Source organism: Sinocyclocheilus rhinocerous, unplaced genomic scaffold (genome assembly GCF_001515625.1).
Source record: "Sinocyclocheilus rhinocerous isolate Xijiao unplaced genomic scaffold, SAMN03320098_v1.1 scaffold1366, whole genome shotgun sequence".
NCBI lineage: Eukaryota > Metazoa > Chordata > Actinopteri > Cypriniformes > Cyprinidae > Sinocyclocheilus > Sinocyclocheilus rhinocerous.
The window spans coordinates 6,553-19,641 of NW_015630355.1; the positions used below are offsets into that span (position 1 = coordinate 6,553).

At 23.3% G+C, this 13,089-nt stretch overlaps 1 protein-coding gene across 2 annotated transcripts in view; it reads left to right on the forward strand.

Moving 5' to 3' along the window:
• The first annotated feature begins 10,291 nt into the window (after positions 1-10,291).
• LOC107740234 (kinesin-like protein KIF15-A) overlaps positions 10,292-13,089 on the forward strand; it is a 21,700-nt gene continuing 18,902 nt past the window's right edge. For both annotated transcript variants that reach the window (XM_016552586.1, XM_016552587.1), the window contains exons 1-5: positions 10,292-10,418; positions 10,494-10,616; positions 10,722-10,854; positions 10,950-11,032; positions 11,429-11,626. In XM_016552586.1, the coding sequence (XP_016408072.1) occupies positions 10,320-10,418; positions 10,494-10,616; positions 10,722-10,854; positions 10,950-11,032; positions 11,429-11,626 (636 nt within the window). In that variant the 5' untranslated portion in view covers positions 10,292-10,319. The remainder of the gene's footprint in view (positions 10,419-10,493; positions 10,617-10,721; positions 10,855-10,949; positions 11,033-11,428; positions 11,627-13,089) is intronic.

The following is a 13,089-nucleotide window of genomic DNA, read 5'->3' on the forward strand; positions in this document are numbered from 1 at the left end:
CTGAGCCGTACCGTGCCGAGTCGTACCACGCAGTGGAAAAGCGCCATTAGTAACACATACAGCTGTTCCCTCACCACAGTGCAACTGTGAAAAGGGACCCCTTTCAAACAGTGTCGCGTTCCGAACGTTGTTTAAGTGACATATACCGGTATTGCGGTATTTTCAAAATTCATATCATAACAAAAATAAAAACCGGTATTCGGTATGAACCGGTATACCGCCCAGCACTACCGTTCAGGTTTCAAACAAAACGGAGGTTTAGGTTCAGGTTTAACAAGATCACTTGTTATTATTACTAGTTATAAAACGGATAGTTCCGGTCCTTGATTCTGATTGGCTGAGCCGTGTTCGAAGCTGTTGTAAATTACTCTACAAACGTACACTTTGTTTACTTCTGTGTGTTGCTTGGCAACCACTTTGTTGCAACCACAGCTGTTTCTGAGGAGCTACATTGTTTGGTGGAAGAATACTGTTTTTATTAATATCATTACACTTTATTTGCTCTGTTTTATTTTGTGAAACCTTACTACGTATATGTTATAAATTATATTTTAATTTATAACAGCTAAGGGTTATAAATTATATTTTAATTTATAACAGCTAAGGGTTATAAATTATATTTTAATTTATAACAGCTAAGGGTTATAAATTATATTTTAATTTATAACAGCTAAGGGTTATAAATTATATTTTAATTTATAACAGCTAAGGGTTATAAATTATATTTTAATTTATAACAGCTAAGGGTTATAAATTATATTTTAATTTATAACAGCTAAGGGTTATAAATTATATTTTAATTTATAACAGCTAAGGGTTATAAATTATATTTTAATTTATAACAGCTAAGGGTTATAAATTATATTTTAATTTATAACAGCTAAGGGTTATAAATTATATTTTAATTTATAACAGCTAAGGGTTATAAATTATATTTTAATTTATAACAGCTAAGGGTTATAAATTATATTTTAATTTATAACAGCTAAGGGTTATAAATTATATTTTAATTTATAACAGCTAAGGGTTATAAATTATATTTTAATTTATAACAGCTAAGGGTTATAAATTATATTTTAATTTATAACAGCTAAGGGTTATAAATTATATTTTAATTTATAACAGCTAAGGGTTATAAATTATATTTTAATTTATAACAGCTAAGGGTTATAAATTATATTTTAATTTATAACAGCTAAGGGTTATAAATTATATTTTAATTTATAACAGCTAAGGGTTATAAATTATATTTTAATTTATAACAGCTAAGGGTTATAAATTATATTTTAATTTATAACAGCTAAGGGTTATAAATTATATTTTAATTTATAACAGCTAAGGGTTATAAATTATATTTTAATTTATAACAGCTAAGGGTTATAAATTATATTTTAATTTATAACAGCTAAGGGTTATAAATTATATTTTAATTTATAACAGCTAAGGGTTATAAATTATATTTTAATTTATAACAGCTAAGGGTTATAAATTATATTTTAATTTATAACAGCTAAGGGTTATAAATTATATTTTAATTTATAACAGCTAAGGGTTATAAATTATATTTTAATTTATAACAGCTAAGGGTTATAAATTATATTTTAATTTATAACAGCTAAGGGTTATAAATTATATTTTAATTTATAACAGCTAAGGGTTATAAATTATATTTTAATTTATAACAGCTAAGGGTTATAAATTATATTTTAATTTATAACAGCTAAGGGTTATAAATTATATTTTAATTTATAACAGCTAAGGGTTATAAATTATATTTTAATTTATAACAGCTAAGGGTTATAAATTATATTTTAATTTATAACAGCTAAGGGTTATAAATTATATTTTAATTTATAACAGCTAAGGGTTATAAATTATATTTTAATTTATAACAGCTAAGGGTTATAAATTATATTTTAATTTATAACAGCTAAGGGTTATAAATTATATTTTAATTTATAACAGCTAAGGGTTATAAATTATATTTTAATTTATAACAGCTAAGGGTTATAAATTATATTTTAATTTATAACAGCTAAGGGTTATAAATTATATTTTAATTTATAACAGCTAAGGGTTATAAATTATATTTTAATTTATAACAGCTAAGGGTTATAAATTATATTTTAATTTATAACAGCTAAGGGTTATAAATTATATTTTAATTTATAACAGCTAAGGGTTATAAATTATATTTTAATTTATAACAGCTAAGGGTTATAAATTATATTTTAATTTATAACAGCTAAGGGTTATAAATTATATTTTAATTTATAACAGCTAAGGGTTATAAATTATATTTTAATTTATAACAGCTAAGGGTTATAAATTATATTTTAATTTATAACAGCTAAGGGTTATAAATTATATTTTAATTTATAACAGCTAAGGGTTATAAATTATATTTTAATTTATAACAGCTAAGGGTTATAAATTATATTTTAATTTATAACAGCTAAGGGTTATAAATTATATTTTAATTTATAACAGCTAAGGGTTATAAATTATATTTTAATTTATAACAGCTAAGGGTTATAAATTATATTTTAATTTATAACAGCTAAGGGTTATAAATTATATTTTAATTTATAACAGCTAAGGGTTATAAATTATATTTTAATTTATAACAGCTAAGGGTTATAAATTATATTTTAATTTATAACAGCTAAGGGTTATAAATTATATTTTAATTTATAACAGCTAAGGGTTATAAATTATATTTTAATTTATAACAGCTAAGGGTTATAAATTATATTTTAATTTATAACAGCTAAGGGTTATAAATTATATTTTAATTTATAACAGCTAAGGGTTATAAATTATATTTTAATTTATAACAGCTAAGGGTTATAAATTATATTTTAATTTATAACAGCTAAGGGTTATAAATTATATTTTAATTTATAACAGCTAAGGGTTATAAATTATATTTTAATTTATAACAGCTAAGGGTTATAAATTATATTTTAATTTATAACAGCTAAGGGTTATAAATTATATTTTAATTTATAACAGCTAAGGGTTATAAATTATATTTTAATTTATAACAGCTAAGGGTTATAAATTATATTTTAATTTATAACAGCTAAGGGTTATAAATTATATTTTAATTTATAACAGCTAAGGGTTATAAATTATATTTTAATTTATAACAGCTAAGGGTTATAAATTATATTTTAATTTATAACAGCTAAGGGTTATAAATTATATTTTAATTTATAACAGCTAAGGGTTATAAATTATATTTTAATTTATAACAGCTAAGGGTTATAAATTATATTTTAATTTATAACAGCTAAGGGTTATAAATTATATTTTAATTTATAACAGCTAAGGGTTATAAATTATATTTTAATTTATAACAGCTAAGGGTTATAAATTATATTTTAATTTATAACAGCTAAGGGTTATAAATTATATTTTAATTTATAACAGCTAAGGGTTATAAATTATATTTTAATTTATAACAGCTAAGGGTTATAAATTATATTTTAATTTATAACAGCTAAGGGTTATAAATTATATTTTAATTTATAACAGCTAAGGGTTATAAATTATATTTTAATTTATAACAGCTAAGGGTTATAAATTATATTTTAATTTATAACAGCTAAGGGTTATAAATTATATTTTAATTTATAACAGCTAAGGGTTATAAATTATATTTTAATTTATAACAGCTAAGGGTTATAAATTATATTTTAATTTATAACAGCTAAGGGTTATAAATTATATTTTAATTTATAACAGCTAAGGGTTATAAATTATATTTTAATTTATAACAGCTAAGGGTTATAAATTATATTTTAATTTATAACAGCTAAGGGTTATAAATTATATTTTAATTTATAACAGCTAAGGGTTATAAATTATATTTTAATTTATAACAGCTAAGGGTTATAAATTATATTTTAATTTATAACAGCTAAGGGTTATAAATTATATTTTAATTTATAACAGCTAAGGGTTATAAATTATATTTTAATTTATAACAGCTAAGGGTTATAAATTATATTTTAATTTATAACAGCTAAGGGTTATAAATTATATTTTAATTTATAACAGCTAAGGGTTATAAATTATATTTTAATTTATAACAGCTAAGGGTTATAAATTATATTTTAATTTATAACAGCTAAGGGTTATAAATTATATTTTAATTTATAACAGCTAAGGGTTATAAATTATATTTTAATTTATAACAGCTAAGGGTTATAAATTATATTTTAATTTATAACAGCTAAGGGTTATAAATTATATTTTAATTTATAACAGCTAAGGGTTATAAATTATATTTTAATTTATAACAGCTAAGGGTTATAAATTATATTTTAATTTATAACAGCTAAGGGTTATAAATTATATTTTAATTTATAACAGCTAAGGGTTATAAATTATATTTTAATTTATAACAGCTAAGGGTTATAAATTATATTTTAATTTATAACAGCTAAGGGTTATAAATTATATTTTAATTTATAACAGCTAAGGGTTATAAATTATATTTTAATTTATAACAGCTAAGGGTTATAAATTATATTTTAATTTATAACAGCTAAGGGTTATAAATTATATTTTAATTTATAACAGCTAAGGGTTATAAATTATATTTTAATTTATAACAGCTAAGGGTTATAAATTATATTTTAATTTATAACAGCTAAGGGTTATAAATTATATTTTAATTTATAACAGCTAAGGGTTATAAATTATATTTTAATTTATAACAGCTAAGGGTTATAAATTATATTTTAATTTATAACAGCTAAGGGTTATAAATTATATTTTAATTTATAACAGCTAAGGGTTATAAATTATATTTTAATTTATAACAGCTAAGGGTTATAAATTATATTTTAATTTATAACAGCTAAGGGTTATAAATTATATTTTAATTTATAACAGCTAAGGGTTATAAATTATATTTTAATTTATAACAGCTAAGGGTTATAAATTATATTTTAATTTATAACAGCTAAGGGTTATAAATTATATTTTAATTTATAACAGCTAAGGGTTATAAATTATATTTTAATTTATAACAGCTAAGGGTTATAAATTATATTTTAATTTATAACAGCTAAGGGTTATAAATTATATTTTAATTTATAACAGCTAAGGGTTATAAATTATATTTTAATTTATAACAGCTAAGGGTTATAAATTATATTTTAATTTATAACAGCTAAGGGTTATAAATTATATTTTAATTTATAACAGCTAAGGGTTATAAATTATATTTTAATTTATAACAGCTAAGGGTTATAAATTATATTTTAATTTATAACAGCTAAGGGTTATAAATTATATTTTAATTTATAACAGCTAAGGGTTATAAATTATATTTTAATTTATAACAGCTAAGGGTTATAAATTATATTTTAATTTATAACAGCTAAGGGTTATAAATTATATTTTAATTTATAACAGCTAAGGGTTATAAATTATATTTTAATTTATAACAGCTAAGGGTTATAAATTATATTTTAATTTATAACAGCTAAGGGTTATAAATTATATTTTAATTTATAACAGCTAAGGGTTATAAATTATATTTTAATTTATAACAGCTAAGGGTTATAAATTATATTTTAATTTATAACAGCTAAGGGTTATAAATTATATTTTAATTTATAACAGCTAAGGGTTATAAATTATATTTTAATTTATAACAGCTAAGGGTTATAAATTATATTTTAATTTATAACAGCTAAGGGTTATAAATTATATTTTAATTTATAACAGCTAAGGGTTATAAATTATATTTTAATTTATAACAGCTAAGGGTTATAAATTATATTTTAATTTATAACAGCTAAGGGTTATAAATTATATTTTAATTTATAACAGCTAAGGGTTATAAATTATATTTTAATTTATAACAGCTAAGGGTTATAAATTATATTTTAATTTATAACAGCTAAGGGTTATAAATTATATTTTAATTTATAACAGCTAAGGGTTATAAATTATATTTTAATTTATAACAGCTAAGGGTTATAAATTATATTTTAATTTATAACAGCTAAGGGTTATAAATTATATTTTAATTTATAACAGCTAAGGGTTATAAATTATATTTTAATTTATAACAGCTAAGGGTTATAAATTATATTTTAATTTATAACAGCTAAGGGTTATAAATTATATTTTAATTTATAACAGCTAAGGGTTATAAATTATATTTTAATTTATAACAGCTAAGGGTTATAAATTATATTTTAATTTATAACAGCTAAGGGTTATAAATTATATTTTAATTTATAACAGCTAAGGGTTATAAATTATATTTTAATTTATAACAGCTAAGGGTTATAAATTATATTTTAATTTATAACAGCTAAGGGTTATAAATTATATTTTAATTTATAACAGCTAAGGGTTATAAATTATATTTTAATTTATAACAGCTAAGGGTTATAAATTATATTTTAATTTATAACAGCTAAGGGTTATAAATTATATTTTAATTTATAACAGCTAAGGGTTATAAATTATATTTTAATTTATAACAGCTAAGGGTTATAAATTATATTTTAATTTATAACAGCTAAGGGTTATAAATTATATTTTAATTTATAACAGCTAAGGGTTATAAATTATATTTTAATTTATAACAGCTAAGGGTTATAAATTATATTTTAATTTATAACAGCTAAGGGTTATAAATTATATTTTAATTTATAACAGCTAAGGGTTATAAATTATATTTTAATTTATAACAGCTAAGGGTTATAAATTATATTTTAATTTATAACAGCTAAGGGTTATAAATTATATTTTAATTTATAACAGCTAAGGGTTATAAATTATATTTTAATTTATAACAGCTAAGGGTTATAAATTATATTTTAATTTATAACAGCTAAGGGTTATAAATTATATTTTAATTTATAACAGCTAAGGGTTATAAATTATATTTTAATTTATAACAGCTAAGGGTTATAAATTATATTTTAATTTATAACAGCTAAGGGTTATAAATTATATTTTAATTTATAACAGCTAAGGGTTATAAATTATATTTTAATTTATAACAGCTAAGGGTTATAAATTATATTTTAATTTATAACAGCTAAGGGTTATAAATTATATTTTAATTTATAACAGCTAAGGGTTATAAATTATATTTTAATTTATAACAGCTAAGGGTTATAAATTATATTTTAATTTATAACAGCTAAGGGTTATAAATTATATTTTAATTTATAACAGCTAAGGGTTATAAATTATATTTTAATTTATAACAGCTAAGGGTTATAAATTATATTTTAATTTATAACAGCTAAGGGTTATAAATTATATTTTAATTTATAACAGCTAAGGGTTATAAATTATATTTTAATTTATAACAGCTAAGGGTTATAAATTATATTTTAATTTATAACAGCTAAGGGTTATAAATTATATTTTAATTTATAACAGCTAAGGGTTATAAATTATATTTTAATTTATAACAGCTAAGGGTTATAAATTATATTTTAATTTATAACAGCTAAGGGTTATAAATTATATTTTAATTTATAACAGCTAAGGGTTATAAATTATATTTTAATTTATAACAGCTAAGGGTTATAAATTATATTTTAATTTATAACAGCTAAGGGTTATAAATTATATTTTAATTTATAACAGCTAAGGGTTATAAATTATATTTTAATTTATAACAGCTAAGGGTTATAAATTATATTTTAATTTATAACAGCTAAGGGTTATAAATTATATTTTAATTTATAACAGCTAAGGGTTATAAATTATATTTTAATTTATAACAGCTAAGGGTTATAAATTATATTTTAATTTATAACAGCTAAGGGTTATAAATTATATTTTAATTTATAACAGCTAAGGGTTATAAATTATATTTTAATTTATAACAGCTAAGGGTTATAAATTATATTTTAATTTATAACAGCTAAGGGTTATAAATTATATTTTAATTTATAACAGCTAAGGGTTATAAATTATATTTTAATTTATAACAGCTAAGGGTTATAAATTATATTTTAATTTATAACAGCTAAGGGTTATAAATTATATTTTAATTTATAACAGCTAAGGGTTATAAATTATATTTTAATTTATAACAGCTAAGGGTTATAAATTATATTTTAATTTATAACAGCTAAGGGTTATAAATTATATTTTAATTTATAACAGCTAAGGGTTATAAATTATATTTTAATTTATAACAGCTAAGGGTTATAAATTATATTTTAATTTATAACAGCTAAGGGTTATAAATTATATTTTAATTTATAACAGCTAAGGGTTATAAATTATATTTTAATTTATAACAGCTAAGGGTTATAAATTATATTTTAATTTATAACAGCTAAGGGTTATAAATTATATTTTAATTTATAACAGCTAAGGGTTATAAATTATATTTTAATTTATAACAGCTAAGGGTTATAAATTATATTTTAATTTATAACAGCTAAGGGTTATAAATTATATTTTAATTTATAACAGCTAAGGGTTATAAATTATATTTTAATTTATAACAGCTAAGGGTTATAAATTATATTTTAATTTATAACAGCTAAGGGTTATAAATTATATTTTAATTTATAACAGCTAAGGGTTATAAATTATATTTTAATTTATAACAGCTAAGGGTTATAAATTATATTTTAATTTATAACAGCTAAGGGTTATAAATTATATTTTAATTTATAACAGCTAAGGGTTATAAATTATATTTTAATTTATAACAGCTAAGGGTTATAAATTATATTTTAATTTATAACAGCTAAGGGTTATAAATTATATTTTAATTTATAACAGCTAAGGGTTATAAATTATATTTTAATTTATAACAGCTAAGGGTTATAAATTATATTTTAATTTATAACAGCTAAGGGTTATAAATTATATTTTAATTTATAACAGCTAAGGGTTATAAATTATATTTTAATTTATAACAGCTAAGGGTTATAAATTATATTTTAATTTATAACAGCTAAGGGTTATAAATTATATTTTAATTTATAACAGCTAAGGGTTATAAATTATATTTTAATTTATAACAGCTAAGGGTTATAAATTATATTTTAATTTATAACAGCTAAGGGTTATAAATTATATTTTAATTTATAACAGCTAAGGGTTATAAATTATATTTTAATTTATAACAGCTAAGGGTTATAAATTATATTTTAATTTATAACAGCTAAGGGTTATAAATTATATTTTAATTTATAACAGCTAAGGGTTATAAATTATATTTTAATTTATAACAGCTAAGGGTTATAAATTATATTTTAATTTATAACAGCTAAGGGTTATAAATTATATTTTAATTTATAACAGCTAAGGGTTATAAATTATATTTTAATTTATAACAGCTAAGGGTTATAAATTATATTTTAATTTATAACAGCTAAGGGTTATAAATTATATTTTAATTTATAACAGCTAAGGGTTATAAATTATATTTTAATTTATAACAGCTAAGGGTTATAAATTATATTTTAATTTATAACAGCTAAGGGTTATAAATTATATTTTAATTTATAACAGCTAAGGGTTATAAATTATATTTTAATTTATAACAGCTAAGGGTTATAAATTATATTTTAATTTATAACAGCTAAGGGTTATAAATTATATTTTAATTTATAACAGCTAAGGGTTATAAATTATAAGTGAATTTATAACAGCTAAGGGTTATAAATTATATTTTAATTTATAACAGCTAAGGGTTATAAATTATATTTTAATTTATAACAGCTAAGGGTTATATAAATTATATATCGCTTCGCGTCGTGCCTCACAACGCCCCTTAGCTGTTATAAATTCACTGTAAACCTCGGCTTCTTGGGGCTTATTGCTTTATTTGATCATTATTACAGTGCATGTTCTATTACAATATTATTCAACTTGATTCTGTTTCAAAAAAGAGCCAACTCTATGACCGCTAATGAGTTTTTTTCCCACCCTAATGTAATTGACAGAAAATTTCCAACACTACATTAATTGAATGATTCATTAAATCATAACAGTGAATGTCATAACATTTGTATAGTGTTTCTGTTGCTTTAGTAACAAGGCTGGCAGTTACACATCATTGTTAAATAACAGTAACAGCGTTCGTAGTTATTCTTAGTGTGGTAATGTAAGAATCTTAAAAGTGGGGCTGTTTCAAGATTATAAACTATGCTAATTTATGCCCTAATTCAACATTTAGTTAGTTAGCCATTCTTGTTTTAATGGTGACTGCACTGTTGTGACTACTCCACTGTTATTACTTTAAATTAAACCGTAACCTTTTGACTTTTATGCTTTAGGAGGCAAGCAGCATAAACCGGTCACTGATGTGTCTTGGTCAGGTGATCATGGCCCTGATGGATGTGTCAAATGGGAAGAACCGTCACATTTGTTACAGAGATTCGAAACTGACCTTCCTGCTCAGGGTGAGGGCTCTTTACGAATGTGTCTGTAAATATGCAGATGAGTAAATCGTGTCTAACTGCTGTTCATGTGATCAGGACTCTCTGGGCGGAAATGCTAAGACGTACATCATCGCTAACGTTCATCCTGGCTCCAAGTGCTTTGGAGAGACGCTCTCCACTCTGCAGTTCGCTCAGAGAGCCAAACTCATCAAAAATAAGGTTGAGCAACAGAATTATTCATCCAAACATTCATTCATCATCTTAATATTCTTGAGGAATTGGTGCAACGAGAAGGCTAATCTGTGTGTGTGTGTCTATCTGTAGGCTATGGTAAATGAGGACACTCAGGGAAATGTCAGACAACTGCAAGCGGAAGTGAGAAAACTAAAGGAGCAGCTCGCAAATGCTCTTTCACAAGCACGCGTCATTGAGATGACGCCATCAGACCAGCAAACAGGTACACACTCGTTACAGAGCTCACACAGACGATCCATCTGTCTGGACATAATATTCGTTAATGTCTTATTGTTTGACCTGGTGTTTGTGTTGCAGCACACTCTGACGCTGAGCTTTCCTATAAGACGCAGTTCATTCAGGCCATGAGCATCTGGAAGAAAGCACAGGAGGACAAGAAGGTGCCTTTTATGTGCAGTTGCTTTTCATTGTTGAATTAAATCAATAAAATGTAAATTTACCGTTACACTGTTATGAGGCTTCGAATCCGAACACCTCGTGTCAGATCTTACCTCTGGACCATCATACAAGTAAATTATACTCTCTCCCAATCTTTTCTGCTCTTCTGTCAAATGTGTGGAGTCCCCCTAGGGTCACATACAAGAATTTAATTGACATCTGAAAGTCTGTGCCAACGAGTCAGTCATCTGACCCCCAAATCTTAAGCCCATTATGTAGCAAAAAGAAAAAAAAAATAATCCAATATAATTAAATAATAAAACATAATTTTTTATATTTGCATATGCTCCCTATTCTGCTTAACCACAGTTGCCACCTGCTGCTTGTCTTGCCCACAGGCTCTTCAGGGGAAAGTGTCTCAGCTGGAAGCTGCCTGGGCTCAGAAGGAGAAATTCATCCAGTCCAACCGCATGATCCTGAAGTTCAGAGATGATCATATCGCACAGCTGAAGAAAGAACTTCAGACAGGCCAGAGATCAGACCCTGATCAGCAGAACCAGCAGCTGCAGGAAGAGATACGTCTGCTTCGAGAGCAGGTAGACACTCTGTTGTTGTTTTTAAGTACACAGAGGAACTAATATTGGAAAACACCGCCATGTTTAATTTGTTCACTGTTGTGTGAGAGAGAGGTGCTGAGCCAGTTAACGCACTGAATGCCGCTCTACGGTGAAGTAAGATTTTACCTATTTTAAACAGTAAAATAAAAATGTAAAGGGAAAAGGAGAATCTATTTGTGGCAGTCAGTGTTGATATTGTTGCGGTCCACCACATAAATCAATGTATGGGAAACATAAAACAAAAAAAGTACTCTGCTTGAATGACTTCACACTATATGCAAATGTTTGGCACAAATGTGGATAAGATTGTGAATAGAAACAATGGATTCCTATTCAGATATTCACACTAGGCACAAATATCTGTACACTGATGAAGAGAGGAATAGTTTGCATTTATTTATTTTACTTGTATTTCATTGAATTACCACTCAACACAGGGATTTTCTTTCAGCACGCTTATTGCCGAAAGAAAGTGCTCTTTGTCTGCTTTCTGTTTATAATTCAATTCAATTCAAGTTTATTTGTATAGCGCTTTTCACAATACAAATCGTTGCAAAGCAACTTTACAGCAAATTAAGTTTCTACAATATTTAGTGGTAGCTTATCAGTGGTGATTGTCAGTTAATGTACATATGGCAGAAATGTACGGAAAAATCAATTAAAGACGTAATCAAACAGACGATGAACACTATCAACAGTAATTATTATATGATGCAATCAAACTTATAGCAAAATGTGGTAGTTCAATATGTTGTTTCAGGGTTGGCATCATCTGAGGTCCTCTGAGGGGTTGGCATCATCTCTTCTCAGGTGTTCTGGATCCAGACTGAAGCTTGTGTAAACCCTAGTTACCACGGGATGTCAATCCCGTGGCAAAAACAGAGAAAAAAATAGAGACATAATTAATCTTTTTCATTTAACACACTCTGTTAGCTTAGATAATTTAGAAGATTCATCTGGTCTTGTTGAGATGTATAGTTGAGTATCATCAGCATAACAGTGGAAACTAATCCCGTATTTTCTAATAATATTACCAAGGGGCAACATGTCATCCATTCACAATTTGAATAAATGTTTTATTTTTAATGCTGGTAGCTACACACTGCGAAGTTCTGAATAGACAACCATACTTCAACAACTTTATCTAGGAAGATTGTTTTTATATTGGTCCTTTGATTTTAAATGTTTCTTTTGTGTTCGTTTAGTCAAAGGCTGTAAGTGGACACAGATTTATTATTATTTTAAGTTTAGTAGTTAAAATCATGGATTTAGTACAAATTGGGATTTAGAGGTCCAAATCATGTCTTTTTCATGGGGATCAGGGGGAAAAAATAATCTTTTGAATTTTTTTTTTCCAGAGCAAATGCAAAAATATTGATTGTTTAAAATTTAACTGTATATATATATATATATATATATATACAGGTGCATCTCAATAAATT